General features: G+C 35.4%; 4 protein-coding genes across 5 annotated transcripts; 3 read left to right on the top strand and 1 right to left on the bottom strand.

Annotated features, from left to right (window-relative positions):
- Window positions 1–7,476: 7,476 nt before the first annotated feature.
- Window positions 7,477–11,215, top strand: LOC125609450 (serine/arginine repetitive matrix protein 1-like). Of its 2 annotated transcripts, XM_048780905.1 has the most exons (10): window positions 7,477–7,622; window positions 7,705–7,794; window positions 7,866–8,156; window positions 8,218–8,316; window positions 8,452–8,567; window positions 8,742–8,798; window positions 8,919–10,133; window positions 10,229–10,330; window positions 10,418–10,982; window positions 11,097–11,215. In XM_048780905.1, exons 1-9 carry the CDS (start codon window positions 7,602–7,604, stop codon window positions 10,944–10,946), a joined length of 2,520 nt encoding a protein of 839 aa, XP_048636862.1. In that variant the 5' UTR covers window positions 7,477–7,601; the 3' UTR covers window positions 10,947–10,982; window positions 11,097–11,215. The 2 variants fall into 2 exon arrangements, with proteins under 2 accessions (XP_048636862.1, XP_048636861.1); XM_048780904.1 differs by having other exon boundaries at window positions 10,418–11,215.
- A 396-nt stretch (window positions 11,216–11,611) lies between these two features.
- LOC125609451 (probable inactive L-type lectin-domain containing receptor kinase III.1) lies at window positions 11,612–14,671 on the bottom strand. Its single transcript, XM_048780906.1, has one exon. It carries the CDS (start codon window positions 14,171–14,173, stop codon window positions 12,302–12,304), a length of 1,872 nt encoding a protein of 623 aa, XP_048636863.1. The 5' UTR covers window positions 14,174–14,671; the 3' UTR covers window positions 11,612–12,301.
- A 998-nt stretch (window positions 14,672–15,669) lies between these two features.
- LOC125609447 (tropinone reductase homolog At2g29310-like) lies at window positions 15,670–17,025 on the top strand. The gene is made up of 5 exons (XM_048780900.1): window positions 15,670–15,844; window positions 15,919–16,126; window positions 16,202–16,418; window positions 16,491–16,597; window positions 16,683–17,025. Exons 1-5 carry the CDS (start codon window positions 15,780–15,782, stop codon window positions 16,872–16,874), a joined length of 789 nt encoding a protein of 262 aa, XP_048636857.1. The 5' UTR covers window positions 15,670–15,779; the 3' UTR covers window positions 16,875–17,025.
- Window positions 17,026–18,608: 1,583 nt separating this feature from the next.
- LOC125608540 (tropinone reductase homolog At2g29320-like) lies at window positions 18,609–19,698 on the top strand. The gene is made up of 5 exons (XM_048778962.1): window positions 18,609–18,646; window positions 18,721–18,892; window positions 19,004–19,220; window positions 19,310–19,416; window positions 19,507–19,698. The coding sequence occupies exons 1-5, from the start codon at window positions 18,609–18,611 to the stop codon at window positions 19,696–19,698; spliced, it is 726 nt and encodes a 241-aa protein (XP_048634919.1).
- Window positions 19,699–21,883: the final 2,185 nt, after the last annotated feature.

Here is a 21,883-nt window from a genome sequence, read left to right as displayed (position 1 = left end):
AGGCGAATGGTAAGGTAGTGGTTGGTAACAAAAGCAAGGAACAAAATATATTTGTGATTTATTAGGATAAGTGATGAATGAGATGATTTAGTGTTGATGTTATAGTTGGTCCAATTGTTGACGGTCCGAGTGAATTCTAAGTTAACTAATTGAGTGCATAAACAATGGTAACCATAGCTCTACATCTAAATTTGTGTACCAACAAAATGATAATTTTATCTTTAATAAAAAAGATACAAACAGATAATCGAGATATTAGCTAAATATCAATTATCTTTCTAAAGAACTCATGTTTTGGTATTTACTAGAATGTATATTTATCAAAACTAGTAAATTCAAAACTATTCCTATTTTTTTATATATTTTTTTTTTGACAGCAAGACATTCACAAACTCATATTGATTTTGTAAACCAAATCGGTAACTTCGTATCCATATGAACGACGAAAGATGGTTGTTTCCTAACACTGCGTGCTAAGCTATCTGCCCGTAGGTTCTCCATCCGAGGTACATGAACGATGTATGAGTTGAGAAAACTTAATCGTAAAAGCTTGATATCTTCCAGATAGCTTTCAAATGCTGGTCATTCTTCTGGTTTCGAAACCATCTTCACCAATTGAGAGTAGTCCGTTGCAAATGTAACCTGAGACTATCGTAAATTCTTCATACATTCCATTGCCCAAATCAAAGCCTCCATCTCCGAATGAAGAGGTGAAATACATGCCGTTACATTCCTTGCTCCTAATAAACCATCAAAGCCCGGTAAGATACTATACCATCCTTATCCCAAAAATAGTTCCTTATCTTTCCACGGACCATTTATAAAACACCATCATCCTGGAGGTACTAATGTGGGTCTGGTCTGTACCTTACGCTCCCTCTTCTGATCAGTGAATACCCGTGCCTCACTAATTAACGATCAAACAGTACTTTACTTATTGCCTTAATAAAATTCTACAATGAAGATGACTAAAAAAAAACTTCTGCAATGAATATTGCTTATAGGATACAAAAACTCACTAAAACATAGTCTAAAATAATATAAATAAGATTATTAATTTCATACAAAATAGCAATTCAAAAATACAACACTTCATATCAAATTTTAATTTAGGAACTTATAAATCTAAAAGACTAACTTTTTCGTTTTTGCTTTTCGAGATATGAAAACTTGATAAGAAATATAATCATATATATATGTGTGGTTAGACCAAGTTAAGGATACTAAATAATGTAATGAGTAGACTAATTAATTATAGTAAACATGGAATATAACAGTAAGTACATGGGACGTTGCCGGTTGGTTGTTTGAAAACACATGTTCCAACAAAAAAGAGAGTGTTGAGTGGTTCTAAGCTTAAGGAGGATCTTCACAGTCTCCTGGAAGACTCTCTCTTTGACACTTCACCCAATTCATCCATTCCTTTCAAGCAACATAAGACAACGATTGTTGGAATAATCTTCACTTGGCCTTATATTCTACCTTTATCTGCCTCATCTACTTTTTCTAGATATTTGGTAACTACAATTAAGATGTTGCATCCAATGTTTAATTTTGGTTAAATGAGACACTACATTTTCTTTTATCTCATTTGACAGCATGGAATCTTTGGATTTAATTAGGAATGTTTTAACTGTAAGTTAAGATTGGTGTCTTGTTCTTAAGCAGGAAAAGAGTAGAGAACAAATAAGTGAGACCAAATTTTTTAATGGGTTTCGTTTTTAACTTCTACCTATAAAAAACATTGAAAATGAATATAGTTGAATAAGTTTAAACACCATTTATAACCGTGTAAATAAAACATAACCTTCTCAATGTTTTCCAGATCCAACCAGGGATCCAGAATTAGATTTCACCATACTACATCCCTAATACTGCCAAAACAGACAACCTTCCCGTGGGTTGATCAATGAGTTAAGTGATGAGACTATTAGTATCCATGTTACGCAATCTGCATAAACGATTTTTGTAGGTTTGATTACATAAAACAATAGGTTTGACTTATTGTGTCAACACACTACACGTAACTCATTCGATAATTTTTTCTGCGTTCTGTCCTTCCATTTGATTGTGGAAATTTTCAAATTTATAGTCACACTCTTACCTCTTTTTTTGCTAAGATCTCATCGAATTTTTTTTTTGATCTCATCGAAATTTTAAATACCAAGTTTAGTAAAAAGTGGTTGTAAGAAGTAAGTTTCAAATTGGAGCTAAATCTTAAAAGTTTTAAGCAACAGAGATTAAAATCTCAATTACAAGAAGAGTTGCAGACTAAGCAGCATTAGGGTTCAGTTCAACTTGAAAGAGGATATTACAAAATTGACTAGCATTGTTAGTGGTTTAAACTGCACTGGTTAGCTCTTGCTGTTTTTGCTATAAAACAGAGTCGACACTTGGTTTATGTATGGTTTTCTTGTAAGTTCTCTCCAATCACAGGGAATTATTGGTTGTGGATATGGCCGAGACGTTACGAGTTCGTAAAATCGATGCCTCTTCCGTATTATCTAATATCTATGTTCTTCATATGGTATTTTGGTTCAAAACAGCGTTTAGTTGCGTGTTTCAGTTATCATGGTAAATAATGATGATTAAAATCATGGGTTTAGAAAAGTAAGAAAGAACATAATAATGTAGATCGTTAGTTGTAGGTTTACCAACTTCAAAAATTCTCCTTTACTGTTTCATCTCACCGAATTTATTTGTTAGCCAGTAACATTATCCAATAACAATTATATAACTTTTTGTCATTGAATCAAATGAATAAATTTAATATGTTGTAACTTTTGGAAGAGAAAATAATCATTATACTCTTTTTGTAACTGGATTTACAATACTAAAGTTGAAAAATAACCTTTTTACTAACATCAATACAATTAACTACGTTTAATTAACATAATCAAATTTTGTATAAACAATTTTTCTAATGGTTTAATCCGATTAAAATTTAAATTCGACTCTTAATTCTAATCCACGAACCTATTTAGGTTAATTTGAAAAAGCTATTAATCAAATTATTAGTTTAGAAGGATAATTGAGAAGATAAAAAGTCTGGGTGCATCTAATCTATTAAATTAGAGTCTTATACTGTTTTTATGTGTAATTTTTTATTTAGACTATCCTTTAGAAAATTTATAAAATTACATATAATTTAAATATAATATCTTAATCTTTTATTTGAAATAAAAATAAACAATCCTTAATAAAATTATAACAAAATCTTCAAAAATCTATTTGCAATTTATTTTTTTTGTAATTAATTAATTTATATTCGATTATTATTAAAATATAATTAAAAATTAAAATTAATTCAGTTTTGATTTAAAAATTAAAATTAAAATCACATAAATATTTTAATTATATTTTACTGATAATTGAAACTGAAATCAATTGCTTTTTGGAAATAAAATTTTAAAATATTTTGTTAGAATTTAAAAAAATAATATTCATTTGTATTTCAAAAAAAAAATAAAAATATATTTAATCTATTAAATTAAAATCATATTTTGGACTTTACATGTTATATTTTAATTTTTGAACTATCAAACACGGGTTCATCTAAATCATTTAAATTTCATTATATAAAATATTTATATAAGATCTCGTACCATTTAAAACTAGATGGAAAATTGAGATTAAAATTATTAATTCAGGATGACTCATTTAGAGTTAGAGCTGGTATCGACTTCTGGCTTACACTTCATATAAAAAACTTATATTCGTTTCAGATCCCAATGACAACTTATGATCCTTCTAGAATATAAAAAATACGAACTCAAACTATCTTTAGAACAAAATAAATGTTTAAAATGAAACTTAGCCGCACATGGATCATGTTCTATTCTAGTTGAATGTTAAATAATAGGAAAAACTACATAAATGATTAGCTGTTTAGAACGACAGCTAAAACAAAACAAACAAAAATTGTTAATTTCGATAGATTTTTCGTTAACCAAACGAACCGAATGTTGAACTGAACCAAATTTTGTTTGGACAACATAAACTGACCTAACTAAAAATCAAATAACCCAAACCGGCATGCCTAGTCACGGGGAACACTTAGCCAGGGGCGAGTAGGAGGAGAATCAGTTCACGGAGGCTAGAGCCTAGACGATGGAGAATGATACTCGGTTCTCCAACAAGCAAGCCAAGCTTTTATCATTTTCCTCAGCCCATCCCTTATATACTAAAGCACAAGTCACTTGGCGAATCAAAAACCGACACATGGAATTTGTTTTTAAATAAAATAAAATGAAAAAGTCTGACTCCACTTAATTTCTCTTTTATATAATTTAAATTCTTTTTTTATGTAATTCAAATTATGTGTCTACGGTTAATGTTTAGAATTAGTTAGAAAAAAAGAGAAAAAAAGTTAAAATGTATCTGTTTAACCTTTTCTCAATCAAAGCCACGATCACCACTTTTTCACATAAACTGCTTACACCTAATTCAAGTGAACTTTAAAATCATTTCATCAACATATTTTTTTTTACAAAGCGCTCTTCGTTTCACACAAACATCAACAAATTTCTTTATAAGCTTCACTAAAACCATTTTTCTGAAGTGTTCAATTTTGATGTTTACGAGCCACAATCCAATTGATGCTTTCAGCCGCTTTACGAGCCACTAAAACCAAAATTTCTAGAATTCACAGGTAAACAGAAAATCAAGCATCAATCTTTGTATTGTTCAGTTTTTTTATTATTATTTCAGTTTGCTGCAGACATGTACGAGAAGAAGAAGATCTAAGCAATGAAAGACAAGTTTGGATGAAGTATGTTCTAGAGCTTAAGTTGGGGGAAGTTGGAGACAGATGGATTAGATAGAGAATTAAATAGAGTTGCAAACCATTTGACCATTCAGAATTTCAGGTAAACAATATTTTTTTTACTTTTCAGTATTTATAAAAACAATTTTTTTTTTACTTTTCAGTATTTAAATATATATTTAATTATATACTTGGATAATAATTACATTATTGCTTCTATACTAAAGAATTATTGTTGTACACCCTTCCCCATCCTCTTTACAATTTTGAAATTTGAGACACTGTTATTTAGGTTCATACAATATTTGACAAAAGAAAAACTTATTCTTACTGAAAAGTATACATCTATCTTATTAAAACTCAAGTACAAAATTGGAGTGTTTGGAGACTTGAATAAGACTTTTAAAAATTTGGAGTGTTTGGAAACATGGATTGCAGTCTTTTAAAAAAAAATATTTTTGTTTGAAAACAATGATAGTAGTATTAAGAAAAAAAGTAATGAGCTTATGTTTTTTTAAAAAATTGAAAGTTATCTAGGCCACTTTTAAAATATACCAAAATGGGTCAATCTAATTCCCTAAAAATTTTTTTTCTAAACTAACCATAAAACAAAATTTAAACTTTATATACATATTTCAAATCAAAATAATAATTCAAATTTGATTTATATCAAAAATTGATTCAAAAATATACATATATTCAAAAATGGATTTTTACTAAACTATTTTTCAATAACCATTATAAAAAAATATTGTCAATATATATAAGAAAAATATAATACAAAGCCCAATTTGAAATACCAACTCAAATTATGGTTTTCATATTTCATATTAAGTTTTAAAAATATAATATATGTAATTATTTATATGATGGTATGTATAAAATACTATTAATTATATGATTACTTATATGATGGTACATATAAAATACGATTAATTATATGATGATAAAATACGATATATAATAATGACTAGGGATGGGCTTTTGGATACCCATACGGGTTTAGTTCTGATCGGTTTGTATTTTGGATTTTCGGGGTCAAAGATTTCAGTCTTATTAGAATGTTTCTAAATTTTAGTTTGAGTTCGATTTGGATCTTTGCGGGTTTGGTTTGGGTTTGGATAACTAATTTAAATTATTTTTAAAGTCTTAAATCATTATATATTTTAAATTTCTCAAAATGTATAAATAAAATAATATATTACGTATAAATTTGAATAACATATGTCATAATACTTAAACTTAACATATCAATTGGCTTGATTTAAAATTTTGGATACGAAATCAATAATTATTTTAAGTATTTTTGGTGATTTGAGTATACTTTAACTATTTCAGATATTTACTTTTGACTATCTATATATATTTTCAAGTATTTAAACCAATTTAAAAGTATCATTTTTGATGTTTTATATACGTTAAATCTAAAAATAATTAATATATATAAGTATATAAATCTATTTTTAGATAAATTCGGATACCTAAATACTTCGGTTCGGATCAGATTCGGTTCTCTATAGGGGTGGGCACTTTACCCGATATCCGAAGTGGCACCCGAATCCGATCCGAAAAACCCGAACCGAAACCCGAACCGAAGTAGCAAAATACCCGAACGGGTATTGAATAAGGAGAGATTGGATACCCGAACCCGAACGGGTAATACCCGAACCCGAATGGATATCCGAAGATAACCGAACATATGTATAATCAACCTTATATTTCTAGTTTACATCTCTCATTTTATATAAAATATTTATATTGATACTACACATACTTTAAGTTCATATGATATACATACAATTACGGAAAAAATGATTTGCTACTCACTTAAAATGCATGTCAAGTTTTTTATTTCAAAAATTAACAAAAAGTTACAACCAAATTTTTTTAAAAAAAATAACTAAATTAGTGTCTTTTTAGTTTTAAAATGTTATGTCCAAATCTATTTAACCATTCAATCTATTAAAAACAAAAAAATTAGTTAACTTAATGTTATACTTTTAAATACAAGAAACTTGAGAAATGAAAATTTTAATTTTTTTTTTCAAAATCTAAATATCCGAACCCGATCAGAAATAACCGAATCCGAACTAAAAATACCCGAACCCGACCCGAAGTACAGAAATACCCGAACGGGTTCTACACCTCTATACCGAAATACCCGAAAATCCGAAATACCCGATCCGAACCCGAACGGGTACCCGAACGCCCACCCCTAGTTCTCTAAATAACAAAATTTTGAATAATTAGAATATTTAATCAATTTATGTTTGGGTTTGGTACTATATCTTTGGATCGGTATCGGTTATGTTCTTCGGATTCATTTTTCCAAATCCTAATAATTACATGAAAAACAAATATCAACATATTTTTCAAAATATACATCCGCGCGCCTGCGCGGATCAAAAACTAGTGATTAATTAAGAGACAGTAAAATTAATCCATGCGTAGCATGGGCAGTAACACTAGTAGTCTAATAATTTTGTTACGTTAAAAGCTTGGCCATAGTTCGCGGTAGCCTCCGTAACCAAATTCTCCAGCTCCGAGGCGAATTTTCTGGCTCTTCGTCAGCTTGGCTTGCTTTTTCACGCATGTTCACATTAGTATGGGCTTATGGGCCTGGGCTTCTACTACTTTCTTCAGCCCATAGTCTTAATAATTTTGTTACGTTATACGATGTCCTCCAAAATGGCAACAAAGTCATTTAAATACAAATCTGAGGGTAAAAATGGAAACTAAAACTTCAGTAGAGAGTTTTAGGGTTCGAAAAAACTCCCAAGCCCCTTCTCCATCTTTCTCATCATAGGGAAGGGAAGAAAGAGTCGCTTCCACAAAGATGTCTGGCGGATTCTTCCGGGTGAGTCCCCGATCATCTTAGATCCAGATCGACGCAATTCGCTCTGTTTTTTTTTTTTATCTGATTCCTCTTTTCGATTCAGGGTACTACCGCGGACCAGGACACTCGGTTCTCCAACAAGCAAGCCAAGCTGATGAAGAGCCAGAAATTCGCCTCGGAGCTGGAGACTCTGGTTTGTTAGTTTTCTTGAATTCTAAAAAAAATCAGATCGGATAGGGTTTTGATTGTTGTGATTATCCTCAGGTTGATGTGAGCAAGGTGAAGATGGATGTTATGAAGCCTTGGATTGCGACTAGAGTCACTGAGCTTCTTGGTTTCGAAGATGAAGTCCTCATCAACTTCATCTACGGTCTTCTTGATAACAAGGTCGTCAACGGTAAGGAGATTCAGATAGCTATCACTGGCTTCATGGAGAAGAACACTGTCAAGTTCATGAAAGAGCTCTGGACTCTTCTTCTCAGCGCCCAGAGTAATTCTAGTGGTGTCCCGCAGCAGTTTCTTGATGCTTCTGTCGCTGAAACCATCAAGTTTAAGGTATTGTTGTAGAAAAGTTTGGATTTTGATGATGGTGAATGACTCTCTTCTTTTGTGGCAGGAACAAGCAAGGAAAAAAGCAGAAGCAGATGAGAACAATAAGTTAGTTAATGAAATTGGGAGGAGGAAGTGCTATGAGGATGACATACAGGGGAAAATTGTAAGACTAACTTGTTCATGCTAGAGTTTCGGTCTTTATAGATGTTCCTTTGGTTTCTTAACCCCTCTTCTTTTCATGTTATTTAGAGCTTCTGCAATTATAAGGGTTCATGTGCTTTACCTCAAACTACTGTAGGACAGCGGCGTTGAACACAAGGTGACAAATGCCATGGAGGCAAAACCTTCAAGAGATCGTCCAGAGGATGAGAGAAAGGTTGATGAGAAGGTTGGAGGAGCCAACGAAAGGAGGAGGTAGAGTTCTCTTAATACCTATATTGTGTTATCTTATTGAAGTTCGATAGTGCACCTCAAGTTTTAGGTCATCACTGTTTGCTCTTTGTGTTCTTTGTTATGGTGTGTACTTGGAGTCTTAATTTAGTCTAGCCTTCTAGCATATGCGAGTCTAACTAATTGGTTTCTTTGTAGAGGTTCACGTTCGAGGTCGATCAGCAGAACAAATTCAGGATCAAGAAGTTCTTCTGGGTATGTGCCTTCTGTAGTTACTTTTCATGAATCCAGTGAAATTGTAGCCTCTGTTTTTCAACGCGTTGGTTAATTTATAAACAACTGCAGTTTTTGCTAATAGCTCATCTTGTACAACAGTGGACGGAAATCAAGGAGCCTGTCTCGATCGTCAGATGCCTCCATCTCACCTAGAAAGCGGAGACCATCATATTCAAGGCGTCGATCCAGGTCACGTTCCTTGAGTAGGTCTCTGTCTCCTCGGCGGCGTAGGGTACGCTCTCCTTATGGAAGCAGGTCGCGGTCACCGATCAGACGTCACAGGTCACCATCACCACAAAGGCGCCGCCGTGTATCTACACCTGAGAGACGCCGCCAATCATCACCCCCTTCAAGGCGTCGCAGGTCACCATCCCCACCTGTTAGGAGACGCAGGTCACCATCCCCTCCTGCTAAGAGACGCAGGTCACCATCCCCTTCTGCTAGGAGACGCAGATCACCATCCCCTCTTGCTAGGAAACGCAGATCACCATCCCCTCCTGTTAGGAGACGCAGGTCACCATCACCGCCTGCTAGGCGTCAGCGGTCCCCATTACCATTTAGGCGGCGCAGGTCTCCTTCACCTGTAGCTAGACGGCGCAGGTCTCCATCTCCACTCTACAGGCGTAACAGATCACGGTCACGATCACCACTGGCTAAGCGGGAAAGGTCTGATTCACCAGGGAGATCTCCGTCACTAGTGGGTAGCCGCAGGGCACCCGCTGGTCAAAGGTTACCCTCTCCACCCGCTAGGCCAAGATTGCCTTCACCACCCGCTGGGCAAAGGTTGCCTTCACCACCTCCTAGGCGTGCAGGATCACCATCACCAATGAGGCTAGGAGGACCTCAGTCAGCTAATAATCTTAAATCACCATCATCAAGTTCACTGTCCCCTCCTGGTAGGAAAAATGGGTTACCATCTCCACCTGTTAGAAGGCGCAGGTCACTGACACCTGCCAGAGAGCGAGGCTCCCTATCTCCAGCTGGACGTCCTGTGGCAAAATCCCCTTCACATGACAAGCAGGGTGGATCTATGTCCCCTGTCAGAGGTCGAGGTAGATCTCCTCCCTCTCGACATCAAAAAGCGCGCTCTCCTGTTCGGCGTAGATCACCAAAACCTGTCACCCGGCGAAGTCAAAGATCTCCATCTGGTTCACGATCACCTGATGACAGCCGAAGGAGACGGTCTCCATCTTGGAGCAGATCTTCGTCTAGGTCTCCCTCGCCTCCTGTTCGCCGTAGACCTCCCTCACCTAGTGGAAGAAAACACCTGAGGGACAGAAGATCTCCGGGACATCCATCTGAAATGCGAGATAGGTATGCTCTTGGTGACTCCTTTCACCCTTTTATTTTGGTAAAGGCTTTTTATCAATAGCTGTTAACTCCTTGACCCATCTGTCTATTGCCTGTAGAGAGGATAGGGATCAAAAGTCCAAGCTGTCTAGGAAACAATTACCAGAGACGGTACAAGAAGTTGGACGTGTTGAACATGCTAAGGCGCAAGAGAGAAAGAGGTGCATTTTGATCTTTTTTCAAATGATAATCTTTTGACATAATATTTTATTGTAAGCTAAATGTTTGTCTATTCAACTTCTTAACAGTGAAAAGTTGCCAGAGAGACGTTCTAGTCACAGAATGCACCACGGTTCACAGATGTCTCCAGTTTCAGATAAGGACTTCGGTAGAGTAGAAAATGTGGAAGGAAAGAGACAGCGTCCTTCGCAAGTTGAGAAAGAGGATAACAGCGACCTGGATGCAAAACTTAATTCTGATTCTAAGGATAAAAAGAGAAGAAAGACTAAAAGGTCTGAGAGGGACGAAGCAGCCTCAGATAGTAACGGCAGTTCCGACTCTGACCTTGAGGATAGGAAGGAAGCTAAAAGGAGAAGGAAGGAGGAAAAGAAAACGAAAAAGGAGGAGAAGAAACGCAGGCGAGAGGAGAGACGTCGTAAAAGGGAAGAACGTCGGGGTGAGAAGCAGAAACTTAAGAATCGAGAGTATTCTGATTCGTCAGAAGGCGAAGCTGAGAAGAGTAAAAATGGGGAGGAGTCGGATCCAAAGAGGCTTGAGATTGAGTTGCGAAACAAAGCACTGGAGTCACTGAAAGCAAAGAAGGGCATCAGCCACTAAATCCTTATCTCGTTATTGAGGAGTATCCAGCGTCATGTGAACATCTTTTTTCTGAAGATACAATGCTTTACTATCTTTTTCTATGTTTCATGTGGTGCTACGTCTTACATGTTGCAAACTTTCTTATGTCAGTCTGTTTGTTGGTGGCAGCAACTTGATGGCTGATATTACTATGCTGCTATTCTTGAGTACAGACTTTTGCAGACATTTGATGGCTCTGATCTTCGGGTAAAAGTTTCTTGCATTGAGTTATATATTATTATTTGGTATTGTGATTGTCTGGGAATGTGCTTATTCAGAGCTTTGAGTTGGGGTTTGATATTAGAATGCTCAACCATCTTCATGCGGTTGCTCTATGTAGTAATATTGCATAAATAAACTGTCACATACCATTTGATACTGAAACATGCTTGTCCTTTGGGATTTTGTTGTTAGATGAGTAGTGTCAACTACAGGACTTGGCTAAGAAAGTGGCTTATCTCATTTATGTCTTGACTTGGTTAAGGTGAAGTACACAATCTCTTTTCTTGTGCGTCTTAGATTAGCATAGGCCTGACCTTAAGCTCTTGCAATTTTCCCGTCTTGATTAGTTCTGGTGCTGAATGTCCTGAGCTGTGTCTGCTTCATTGTCCATAGTCTCATACTCGAGAGTTTAGCTCTTTGTCTAATAGTATGTTGCTATCAATTGTCTTTATGATACATAACCGATCTAACCATGTGAGAATCGGCAGGTCATGGCTTTTGTTTGTTTGTTTTAAATCCTAACATATTTTCAACCTTTTGTTCTGTTCTGTCAGTTGTGTCTCCTATATATATTTTTTCTGAACAATGGTAATTTCTATGTTTCGTTACCAAACTGCAATATCTTGTAACAGAAGTATTTAATACGTTACCCTTTTAAATCCAATACTTAACACAAGCTGAAGCGCTGCTATGTTGCCCATTACTTGATCGTCTAATCTGAAAGTGCTGTCTAGAAATGATGAAGATTTAGTGTGAGGAGTCTCTGTGGCTTAGGTGTAGCGTAAGATCCAACACCTTGGATATTTTGTTGTCGTGTTTGTTTCCTTGCTTTGTCTAAAGACTGCATTTAAAATACATTTGGTTTCACACAGTTTTTTTTTTCTTGGGTCAAATTTTCACAAAGTTTCTTGAGACTTGTGTTATAGCCACACACACTACTTATTGTATCCATTATTCAAGACAAAGTAATGTATTATCTTTCTTATTTTCAAATTTACAAATGGAGTATACAATTCTTGTTTTATTCACATGCATCATGCTTAATACTTTTGGTCATATCTTTAAATTCACACAACCACAAAACGAAAATGCTTCAAATACAACAACCTCTTTTAGTCGTCATGAGGGAGACGTTCTGTACCGTCGAGATACCCAACTACTTGCTTCATCATTGGCCTAGCTTCCTGAGACCGGTTAGCACACAGAAGTCCGGTTTTCAGAACCAGTAACACTTCTCTAGCCACCAACTCGTCTCTGTTCATTCTCGTGTCGCATCTCTGTAAAAGATCGCCTTTCTTGAACCCTTGAAGCACCCAGTTCACTAAACTGATCTCTTCAGGTGGTTTTGTCGGCTCTATGGCTTTCCTTCCACAGACTATCTCCATAACCAACACCCCAAAACCAAACACGTCTGTGTCACGCGTAGCCTTCCCTGTCTCGACTAGCTCCGGAGCCACGTGTCCCGTGGTGCTGCTGTGCCTGATTCCTTGTCCGTAGTCTCCTAGTCTAGCGTGTAGCTCTTCGTCTAAGAGTACGTTGCTGGCTTTCACGTTTCCGTGAATCAAAGGTCTTTGACCCTCGCCGTGAAGGTATTGAAGTCCTGCCGCAATACCCTTTATGATACAGAACCGGTCTGACCATGTGAGAACCGGTCGGTCATTGCTGAACAAGAACCGGTCTAGGCTACCGTTGGGGACGTACTCGTAGACGAGATAAACCTCGTTACCTTTGCTGCAGTAACCAAGTAGGTTAACAAGGTTTCTTTGTCTTAGCCTTGAGATAGAAGCTATCTCCCCTATTAGGGTTGTCTTCTGTTGCCTTGTGGTGCAAGTAATCTTCTTCACTGCTATAATCTCTGTAGGAGTAAGGTTCCCTTTGTAGAAACTTCCTGAGTTTCTCTCTCCGAGAAGTCTAGAGTTGTCGAAACCTCCCGTCGCGCTTGATATCATCTGGTGAGAGAATTTTCTTGCGCCTGCTGTGAAGAATACTTGCCTTCTACGGAAGAGCCAAAACCCTAAGAGAGCCAGGATCATGATTACGCCTGTTGCTGATGCAGCGAAGATTATGATGAGCTTAGTGTTGTTCGAATCCTTCTTGACTGAAACTGGAGGAGTTGAGGATGGAGACGGTGGAGAAGGCGGTTTTGGAATAGAAGGAAGCTTTGTTAGGTCAATCTCTGTGGCTTTCCCTTCTATGCTGAAGCTCCAGCCTAGAACAAGATGCGTGCTCGTGACGGTTCCTGTGGCTGCAGAGAATCCAACATAGTTTTGTTCGGATAAAGTCTCGGAAAGATTCATTTTTCTTGAGAGAAGAGGCACGTTTGACTTTGGACGTTCTAGAGGAGCCAACGTGACATTGAGCAACATCTCTGTCGCGTTGTATTCGATCCAGACTCTGATTGGGTCTCCACTTGCCAGCCTCAAGCTTATGTTCTTCGCGTCTCGGTCATCAAAGTATGCAGCTGTTGCAGACTCAATGGAGACCACTCCGTTTAGGTCGATAGCAACATGATTATCATCAATATCGCTCAACTCAACGGCCTGCACGGTGTCGAATTCAACTGCGAGGATGCGGTTTAAGGAGTTTCCATTGTTGGAGGTGTTGAAGAGGCCTAGGTAATTGCTGGGAAGGGCTCCGCTAAAGTCCATGGAGGGTGAAATGACGAAAGCCAAGCCGTGGCCTGGTGCGCCGGGTCCTGGAGTGATGGCGAAGACGAAACTTGTGGAGAAAGAAATCGAATTCGAAGAGTTAGGTTTCGAGAAGGGTATGGGAAAGCCATGGAAAGCTTGACCAATTTGCCTCATCGAAGTGTTTGTCAGCTCCAAGAGGCCACTAGGGTGGACAATGGAAGAACCGAACTTGAGGAGGTTAGCACCAAGAAAGCCATGGTTAAGAAACTTGGTTTCTTGTTGACTTGAGGCGCAAGAAACAGAAAGTAATAGGAAGATTATTGTTAGAGCTATGGATTTGGAGGTAATGGCCATTTTATGTTGTTTTAGAGTTTGAAGTTACTTGTGTCAGTTGCTATATCTATTTATAGCTTCAAGAAAGCTCGACTATTTCATATTCAAACCTTTTTTGTTTATACCAAGACGCTACACAAACCTCAGGTGAGCATTTGACTTCTTATAAATTGGCTAAACAAATATTTTTGTTAATATCCTTGAAAGTTTCATTTGGTCTTTCCTCCAAAATTCCTTTCTAATCTAAATAATTGCAACAATGACATTAGTTTTTATATACACAACTTAAAATATGATTACAACGTCACAGTATCTGTCGCCTAGAAAATGCGTTGGTTTTGGTAATGGCCACTATCCTATATAAGAAATAGATGAATATATCTTGAAACTGCTAAACAATGAACTTCAAATATTAGTATTCCTATAAAAAATAAAGATGAATAATTTTGGGCAAATCTCCAAAATAGCACATTTCTAAGTTTATATCACAAAATAGCACTCAAAAACTAAAATGACCAAAATAGCATTTTATCTTTTGAAAAATTTAAATTTTTTTATTTTTCAAAATTTGAAATCTTATCCCCAAAACCTCACTTCTCAACTCTAAACCCTAAAACCTAAACTCTAAACCCTAAATTCTAAACCCTAAACCCCATCTCTTGAGTGCTATTTTTGTGACTTTTGACCTTGAGTACTAGTTTGGGAACAAAAATTTGATTTAGTGCTATTTTAGTCTTTTTCTCTATAATTTTTCTTTTAAAACGAAGAAAAAGCAGACTTTGACCATTCAATTCTTATTTGGAGTTTGCGGAGTTGGATGCATAAATATATAAAGTACAAATTAAGAGAAGTTTTCATGCAAAATGTATATGTATATCTCACAATAACGTTCCATATATGTATAAACGAAAATTAAACTCTCAAGTTTCGTTAATGTGTATTCAGCAATAAGTCATGAGATATATTTGCTTAGCATTTATTTAACAAACAAGGCATACTATTCTTTCTAAAATGACGAACACATCATTCTAAATAGAGTAGAGAAGTACTTTGAATTATTATCATTATTATTATTATTATTATTATTATTATTATTTTCACTCTGAAATATTAAGTTTCTCGGAAGAGTAATAAGGTTGTCAAGCGACCAAGAATATTTTTCAAAACCATAAACTATTGCTCACCTTATTTTTAGGCCACTCTTATAATTTTTATTAGGTTCTTTTATGATCCTTTCTCTAATCTCTAACAAGTATTATACATCTTTTACGTACGCTTAATAGCTTTTCATGAAAATGTAAGAGGTCCCTTTGGGGACATCCAATAAAATTGAAACCATAATCCAACATTGTAGTTATTAGTCTAATAAACTTGTAAAATTTGGTTCCGACAAAACGTTGTTCACCGTTCAGACTTTCTAGGTTCGTCGTCACAGAACGACAAATTTGTTTACGTCCAAGATTTTGACTAGTAACATTACTTTATTCACGGGACGACGGACATTTTTGGCATGTTGTCTCACATAACATTCCCACCACACATCCAAACATACTCATTTATTCACACATATCTGATCTACACTATAATATCTGCCATTTCTGACCATTGCTAGCCACATTAAAAAAAAATGGATAAAAGATGGAGTCTTGAAGGTACGACTGCTCTTGTAACTGGTGGAGGCAGCGGAATCGGGTTCGTCTTTCTTCTCTCTATATTATCATGAATACCAAGATTTCAAGTAATTTAATTTTTTGGAATACGTCTAGGTATGCCATAGTAGAGGAGTTAGCTGGTTTTGGAGCTAAAATCCATGTTTGCGACATATCTGAAACACTGCTTAATAAAAGTTTAAGCGAATGGGAAAAGAAAGGGTTTAAAGTGAGTGGTTCAGTCTGTGATGTAACTTCTCGACCCGAGAGAGAAACTTTGATGCAAACTGTCTCCTCCCTGTTCAATGGCAAGCTCGATATTTTCGTAAGTAAATGACCATTGATATAGAAACAACTAAGCATTTACATTCAAAGAAAACTTTTTTTATGTTCACCATAGGTGAACAATGTGGGTGGAGGTCGTCTAAAGCCAACGACAGAATATGATGCAGACGATTTTGATTTCCATATTGCAACAAACTTGGAACCTGCTTTCCATTTTTGCCAGCTTTCACATCCTCTCCTAAAGGCTTCAGGCTATGGAAGCATCATCTTCATTTCATCTGTTGCTGGGGTTGTATCTTTTGAATGTGGATCCATTTATAGTCTAGCAAAAGGTAACCAAAGTACTACTAGAGACAAGATTAAGTGTTTTTCTTTTGTTGAATCCACATAAAAGTGTTTTACAGGAGCTCTGAATCAGCTAGCAAGAAATTTGGCATGTGAATGGGCAAAAGATGGCATAAGGGCCAACGCTGTTGCTCCTAATGCTATCAAGACTCCTCTGTCTCAACCAGTAAATCAACAAGACAACTTTTACTTTTTTTTGGAATTACCAACCTCATTTCCTCTAATCCCCTCTCAAATTTTGTTTCTTAAAGTATCTTGATGACGTCAGTTTCAAGGAGGAATTGTTTGGTAGAACTCCACTTGGTCGTGCTGGAGAGCCAAATGAAGTTGCATCACTGGTGGTCTTCTTGTGTCTACCTGCGGCGTCTTATATAACTGGTCAAACAATTTGCGTTGATGGAGGCCTCACCGTTAACGGTTTCTCCTATCAACCACATGCTTGAGAATGCCCTTCTCGTGTTTATTTCATGCAACTGTCCTTGAACTCTTAAAGTCTGCTCTCTAATAAAAATTGTCACACTGTGAGTTTATATCCAAAAATATAAGCGTGTCTACATTGTCATTGTTGTAATAAGATTCAGTTACACACGAGAACCTTAGCGAGCACCACTCTTCTACCCGGAAGCCACAGCACCATCAGCTTGCAGCAATCTCTCTCGGAGAGACTCTCATGCATCACAAAGTTTCTTCTCTATCCTCTGTTTTGTACTTACAAAGAAAAAGACAGATAGTGTCTTAACTGAGCAAAACATGGGTAACACTCATACATGTTCCCTATTTAATCTCAAAACTTCGAACTCATACTATTCATTCTAAAATGACGAACACACATCATTCAAAATAGAGTAGATTAGTACTTTGAAATATTAAGTTTCTCGGAAGAGTAATAAGGTTGTCATGAAGCGACCAAGAATATTTCTCAAAACCATAAGCTATCTGTTCACATTATTTTTAGGCCACTCTTATCATATTTATGATATTTATTTGGGATCCTTTCTTTAATCCCTAACTAGTATATCTCGTTTCTGTGAAAGACAATTCTTCATATGAGATACTCAATATAGTTCATGAGATTTAAGTTGTTCTACTAATTTAATAACTGTTAATGTAAATGATTACCATCTGATAACTTATGTGGTGGAAAGCTGCTGAGAAACTTTTTCATGCTATAACCTGATTCCGTGAGCTTTCATTGGTTTGTTCTGTGTCATGATTTCTGGATTCTGACATCATTGACATGAGTTTGGTGCGTACTTTAAAACAAAGGTTATACATGTAGTACCTTGTTAATGTAAATGATTACCATCCGCATTATACACAAAAGTGGTTGAGAAAGATGGAAGTTGCATATAGACATGAGTTTGGTGCGTACTTTAAAACAAAGGTTGTACATGTAGTACCTTTGTCCCTTACCCAATATAGAAACATTTCTAGTATGCTTTCGACAAAGCCAATGATAAGTGGACAGCTTGATTTAAAGTGGTGCAAAGTAGTTGAGGTATTTTGTCAATCAAAGTAGTTGAGGGTTTCTAGGAACACCTGATCCCTTAAGAATAATAGATATTACTTTTGTCCAATGAAAACTATAATTAAATATGAGGAAATCTGAGCTCAAATTATTCCCATAAGAAAGCGTTTCAAGTGAGCGGGTCAGTCTGAGATTTAATAACTTCACGTTCCGAGAGAGAAACACTCGAGGAAATTGTCTTTATTTGATGGCAAGCTCGACGTTCTTGTAAGTAAAATTTAAAGCCAAGAGATAACTTTAAAAAACTTGGAAAGCCATTTTCTAAGTCTTTTGTCGTATGTTAATTATCTAAACGTATTCTATAAGTTTATAGAAAATCCTAGAGAATGTAGAAAAGGATGGAATGATATAGGGAGTTAATCTCAGCTGTTAAATCGGCTAAAATTCCACCATTGTTGGTGATAAAGTTCTTAAAGCATACAACTACATCACACCTTTTTACCAAAAAAAAACTACATTACACTTCTACCACACATACAAACTCACCCCATTAGTGCAGACCTATATTTGTCTTCTTCTTTTTTTTGATAAGTAAATATTCACGCTTATTGATCCACATTCACTGTATATATAATGTCGCATTTCCAGATATTGCAAATCACATGCATAACACACTCAAAATGGAAAAAAAAAATGAAGTCTTCAAGGTATGACTGCTCTAGTAACCGGTGGAGGCAGAGGAATCGGGTTTGTCTTTCTACTGTCTATATCGTCTTGAATGGTCAAGATTTTAAGTTATATTATGTGTGTTGAATGTTTAGGTATGCCATAGTAGAGGAGTTGGGTGGTTTTGGAGCTAAAATCTATGTATGTGACATATCCGAGACTTTGCTCAATAAAAGTTTAAGCGAATGGGAAAAGAAAGGTTTTCAAGTGAGTGGTTCAGTCTGTGATGTAACTTCTCGACCCGAGAGAGAAACTTTGATGCAAAAGGTCTCCACCCTGTTCAATGGCAAGCTCAATATTTTTGTAAGTAAATGACCTTTGATATAGAAACAACTAAGCATTTACATTCAAAGAAAACTTTGTTTATGTTTATCATAGGTGAACAATGTGGGTGGAGTTCGTTCAAAGCCAATGATAGAATATGATGCAGACGATTTTGATTTCCATATTGCAACAAACTTGGAACCTGCTTTCCATTTTTGCCAACTTTCACATCCTCTCCTAAAGGCTTCAGGTTATGGAAGTATTATCTTCATTTCCTCTGTCGCCGGGGTTGTATCAATTGAATCTGGATCTATTTGTAGTCTAGCGAAAGGTAACCAAAGTACTATTAGAGGCAAGATTCAGTAGTCAACAAGGAGTGTTTGTGTTTTTTTGTTGATTCCACATAAAAGTCTTTTACAGGAGCTCTGAACCAGCTAGCAAAAAATTTGGCATGTGAATGGGCAAAAGATGGCATAAGGGCCAACGCTGTTGCTCCTAATGTTATCAAGACTCCTCTGTCTCAACCTGTAATGAACAAGACAAGTTTTACACCTTTTTAAAAAAATATTAAACAACCTCATTTCCTCTAATCATCTCTCATATTTTGGCTCTTAAAGTATCTAGATGACGTTAGATTCAAGAAGGGATTGTTTGGTAGAACTCCACTTGGTCGCGCTGGTGGGCCAAACGAAGTTGCATCACTAGCCGTCTTCTTGTGTCTACCTGTAGCTTCCTACATCACAGGTCAAACCATTTGTGTTGATGGAGGCCTCACGGTTAACGGTTTCTCCTATCAACCGCATGCTTAAGAAATAGCCTTGTTTCGTTTTTCTTTTTTCTTTAAACTCTTACAGTATTATCTATAATAAAATTTCTCAAAAAAAAAAAAAATTATAATAATAATAATAAAATTTCTCACGCGACGAATGCATGCGCAAAAATATGAACGACTACACATTGCCATTTGTATGAATAGAAGATTCAATCACACAGGAGAACCTTAGCGAGCACCAACAACTTGAAGCAAAGCAATATCTCTCAAGAGAGACTCTCATGCATCATAAAGTTTCTCCTCTATACTCTGCTTTGTTCTAACAAAGAAAAAGCGAATCAAACTCGAAGAAAACAAGAAAACTGAGAGAGAAACTCGATCAACATGTTTAACTGAGCATAACATTGGTAACACTCATACATGTGCACTTCAAAACTCGTATCAAATCTTTAAAACCTTGTGATGCTTTCAGTGTCTGCGATCAGCTAGGCACTTTCTACTTTGTCATTGTGTTCAGCAACATCTTATATAAACTCAATCCTATCAATCTCCATCCCGGAAACTAAATATTCTATAAAAATATTGTGCTATTTGATCTGTAATATCAAATTGTTTTTTTTTTACAATATTTGTTGAATTCGGCGTTCTTCCGCCGACTCAGATTTAAGCTTATTGCATGTTCGACACTAGTACTCTTGTGCGTAAAGTTATTGGAAAAGACAAGTGACAAGTTTTGGTTGAAGATCTTGAGTATCAAGTTATATACAGAAGATCTTAGAAAGGTTTGACAATTTTAATAGCAAACCCAGTTTGCACATTTTTGGTGAGCACATCATGCTTTCAACAACGCAATGTCCAAAGATTTATAATATATCATAGATGTGACATAATTCGTTTATGCTAATGTAGTTGGTTATTTGTATATGTTAAGAGTCTACACATGTCAGATTCAGTATAAGCGGTTAGTCACGTAATAAATTTACTTTGAAGGGTACAAAGTATAGGCTTATGTTTAGAGGCCAACAGTGTGGCTTAGTTATAGTAACATGAACTCGGATTATGCATGAGATTTAGGTAATGCAATGTATACTTCATGAGACAATTTTATCCTTGCAAGAGGTCCTCCTATCTGTTGAAGACCGATGGTGTAATCAATTGTAATTGTCTACTATGTAAGTGGAAATTGATAGAATACCGGGTTAAGTTATTTGTGTCAAAGTTGAGCGTTGATTAAGGTAGAGCTGAGCTATCTATATTCAAGGAGAATGAATCTGAAAAAATCTACTTAAACAAGGTTGTTGGACCTATTCACTAGAAACTTAATAATTAATATTTACCTTAACCAATCAAAAATATATCAATATGATATTTCTTAATATTCACTCCTAGAATATTTTCATATCTAACAAACTGATTCCGTTATCAATCGAATTAATTATACTGTGTTTCTATTATTCAATTAATCATCAATACTACATATGTATATCCACGCCATCTCACATACTACATTGTCGTAAATTCATAAGTGGTCTAATCAAATTATAAATTGGTTTACATATAGAATCCATTATAACCATCCGAAATGATTTAGATAGTGATTTAATATTTTTAACTAATGGTTAATATATATTAACAACATTTAATTATTCATTAATATTTCCTAGATTTAATATTTTTTGAGTATGTCATATTTTGACATAAGTAGTATCGATTGTGATTCCTATAAAACAGGGAATAATTCAACAGTTACTTTCATAATTACATTAAATTCATTTTACATTATATAATTCCAAATATTGACAAAATAAAATTTGATAAAAACACTTTAGCAAACCATTTGTTAAAAATTATATATACTACGTTAAATTAATTTTTATAAAGAGTATCAATAATAAAAATATGTTATTTAAGATAAACTTAAAAACTATTAAAAATCATATAAATCTATACTATTAAATTAGTCAAAATCAAGTAAATCTTAAGTCTCGTAACCTCAATAAATACAACTCTTATAAAATACACACAAAATATAATAAGATGGAGTAGGCATGTGCATTCGGATCTTGGAGTTGGGTACATATTGTTTCTTTTCGATTCCGAGTCTTTCGAGTCCTAGACATTTGGATCTAACTAGGTATTTGAAATTTTTCTTGGTTCATGTTCAAATAGGTTCACTTCATGACCATGACAATTCAGGTCCCATAATTCAGATACATGTAATT

Source organism: Brassica napus, chromosome A5 (genome assembly GCF_020379485.1).
Source record: "Brassica napus cultivar Da-Ae chromosome A5, Da-Ae, whole genome shotgun sequence".
Taxonomy (NCBI): domain Eukaryota; kingdom Viridiplantae; phylum Streptophyta; class Magnoliopsida; order Brassicales; family Brassicaceae; genus Brassica; species Brassica napus.
Note: the sequence above shows the minus strand (reverse complement) of the source record. Positions and strands in the feature narration are given on the sequence as shown.

Bases quoted from the DNA above. Each gene is read 5' to 3' on its own strand.
- LOC125609450 (XM_048780905.1), top strand. From the start codon at position 7,602: ATGTCTGGCGGATTCTTCCGG. The intron at 8,568-8,741 runs GTAGAGTTCTCT...GTTTCTTTGTAG, and splicing joins GGAGCCAACGAAAGGAGGAG to AGGTTCACGTTCGAGGTCGA. The intron at 10,134-10,228 runs GTATGCTCTTGG...TATTGCCTGTAG, and splicing joins CCATCTGAAATGCGAGATAG to AGAGGATAGGGATCAAAAGT.
- LOC125609451 (XM_048780906.1), bottom strand. From the start codon at position 14,173: ATGGCCATTACCTCCAAATCCATAGCTCTAACAATAATCTTCCTATTA.
- LOC125609447 (XM_048780900.1), top strand. From the start codon at position 15,780: ATGGATAAAAGATGGAGTCTTGAAGGTACGACTGCTCTTGTAACTGGT. The intron at 15,845-15,918 runs GTTCGTCTTTCT...GAATACGTCTAG, and splicing joins GGTGGAGGCAGCGGAATCGG to GTATGCCATAGTAGAGGAGT. The intron at 16,598-16,682 runs GTAAATCAACAA...TGTTTCTTAAAG, and splicing joins AGACTCCTCTGTCTCAACCA to TATCTTGATGACGTCAGTTT.
- LOC125608540 (XM_048778962.1), top strand. From the start codon at position 18,609: ATGACTGCTCTAGTAACCGGTGGAGGCAGAGGAATCGG. The intron at 18,647-18,720 runs GTTTGTCTTTCT...TTGAATGTTTAG, and splicing joins GGTGGAGGCAGAGGAATCGG to GTATGCCATAGTAGAGGAGT. The intron at 19,417-19,506 runs GTAATGAACAAG...TGGCTCTTAAAG, and splicing joins AGACTCCTCTGTCTCAACCT to TATCTAGATGACGTTAGATT.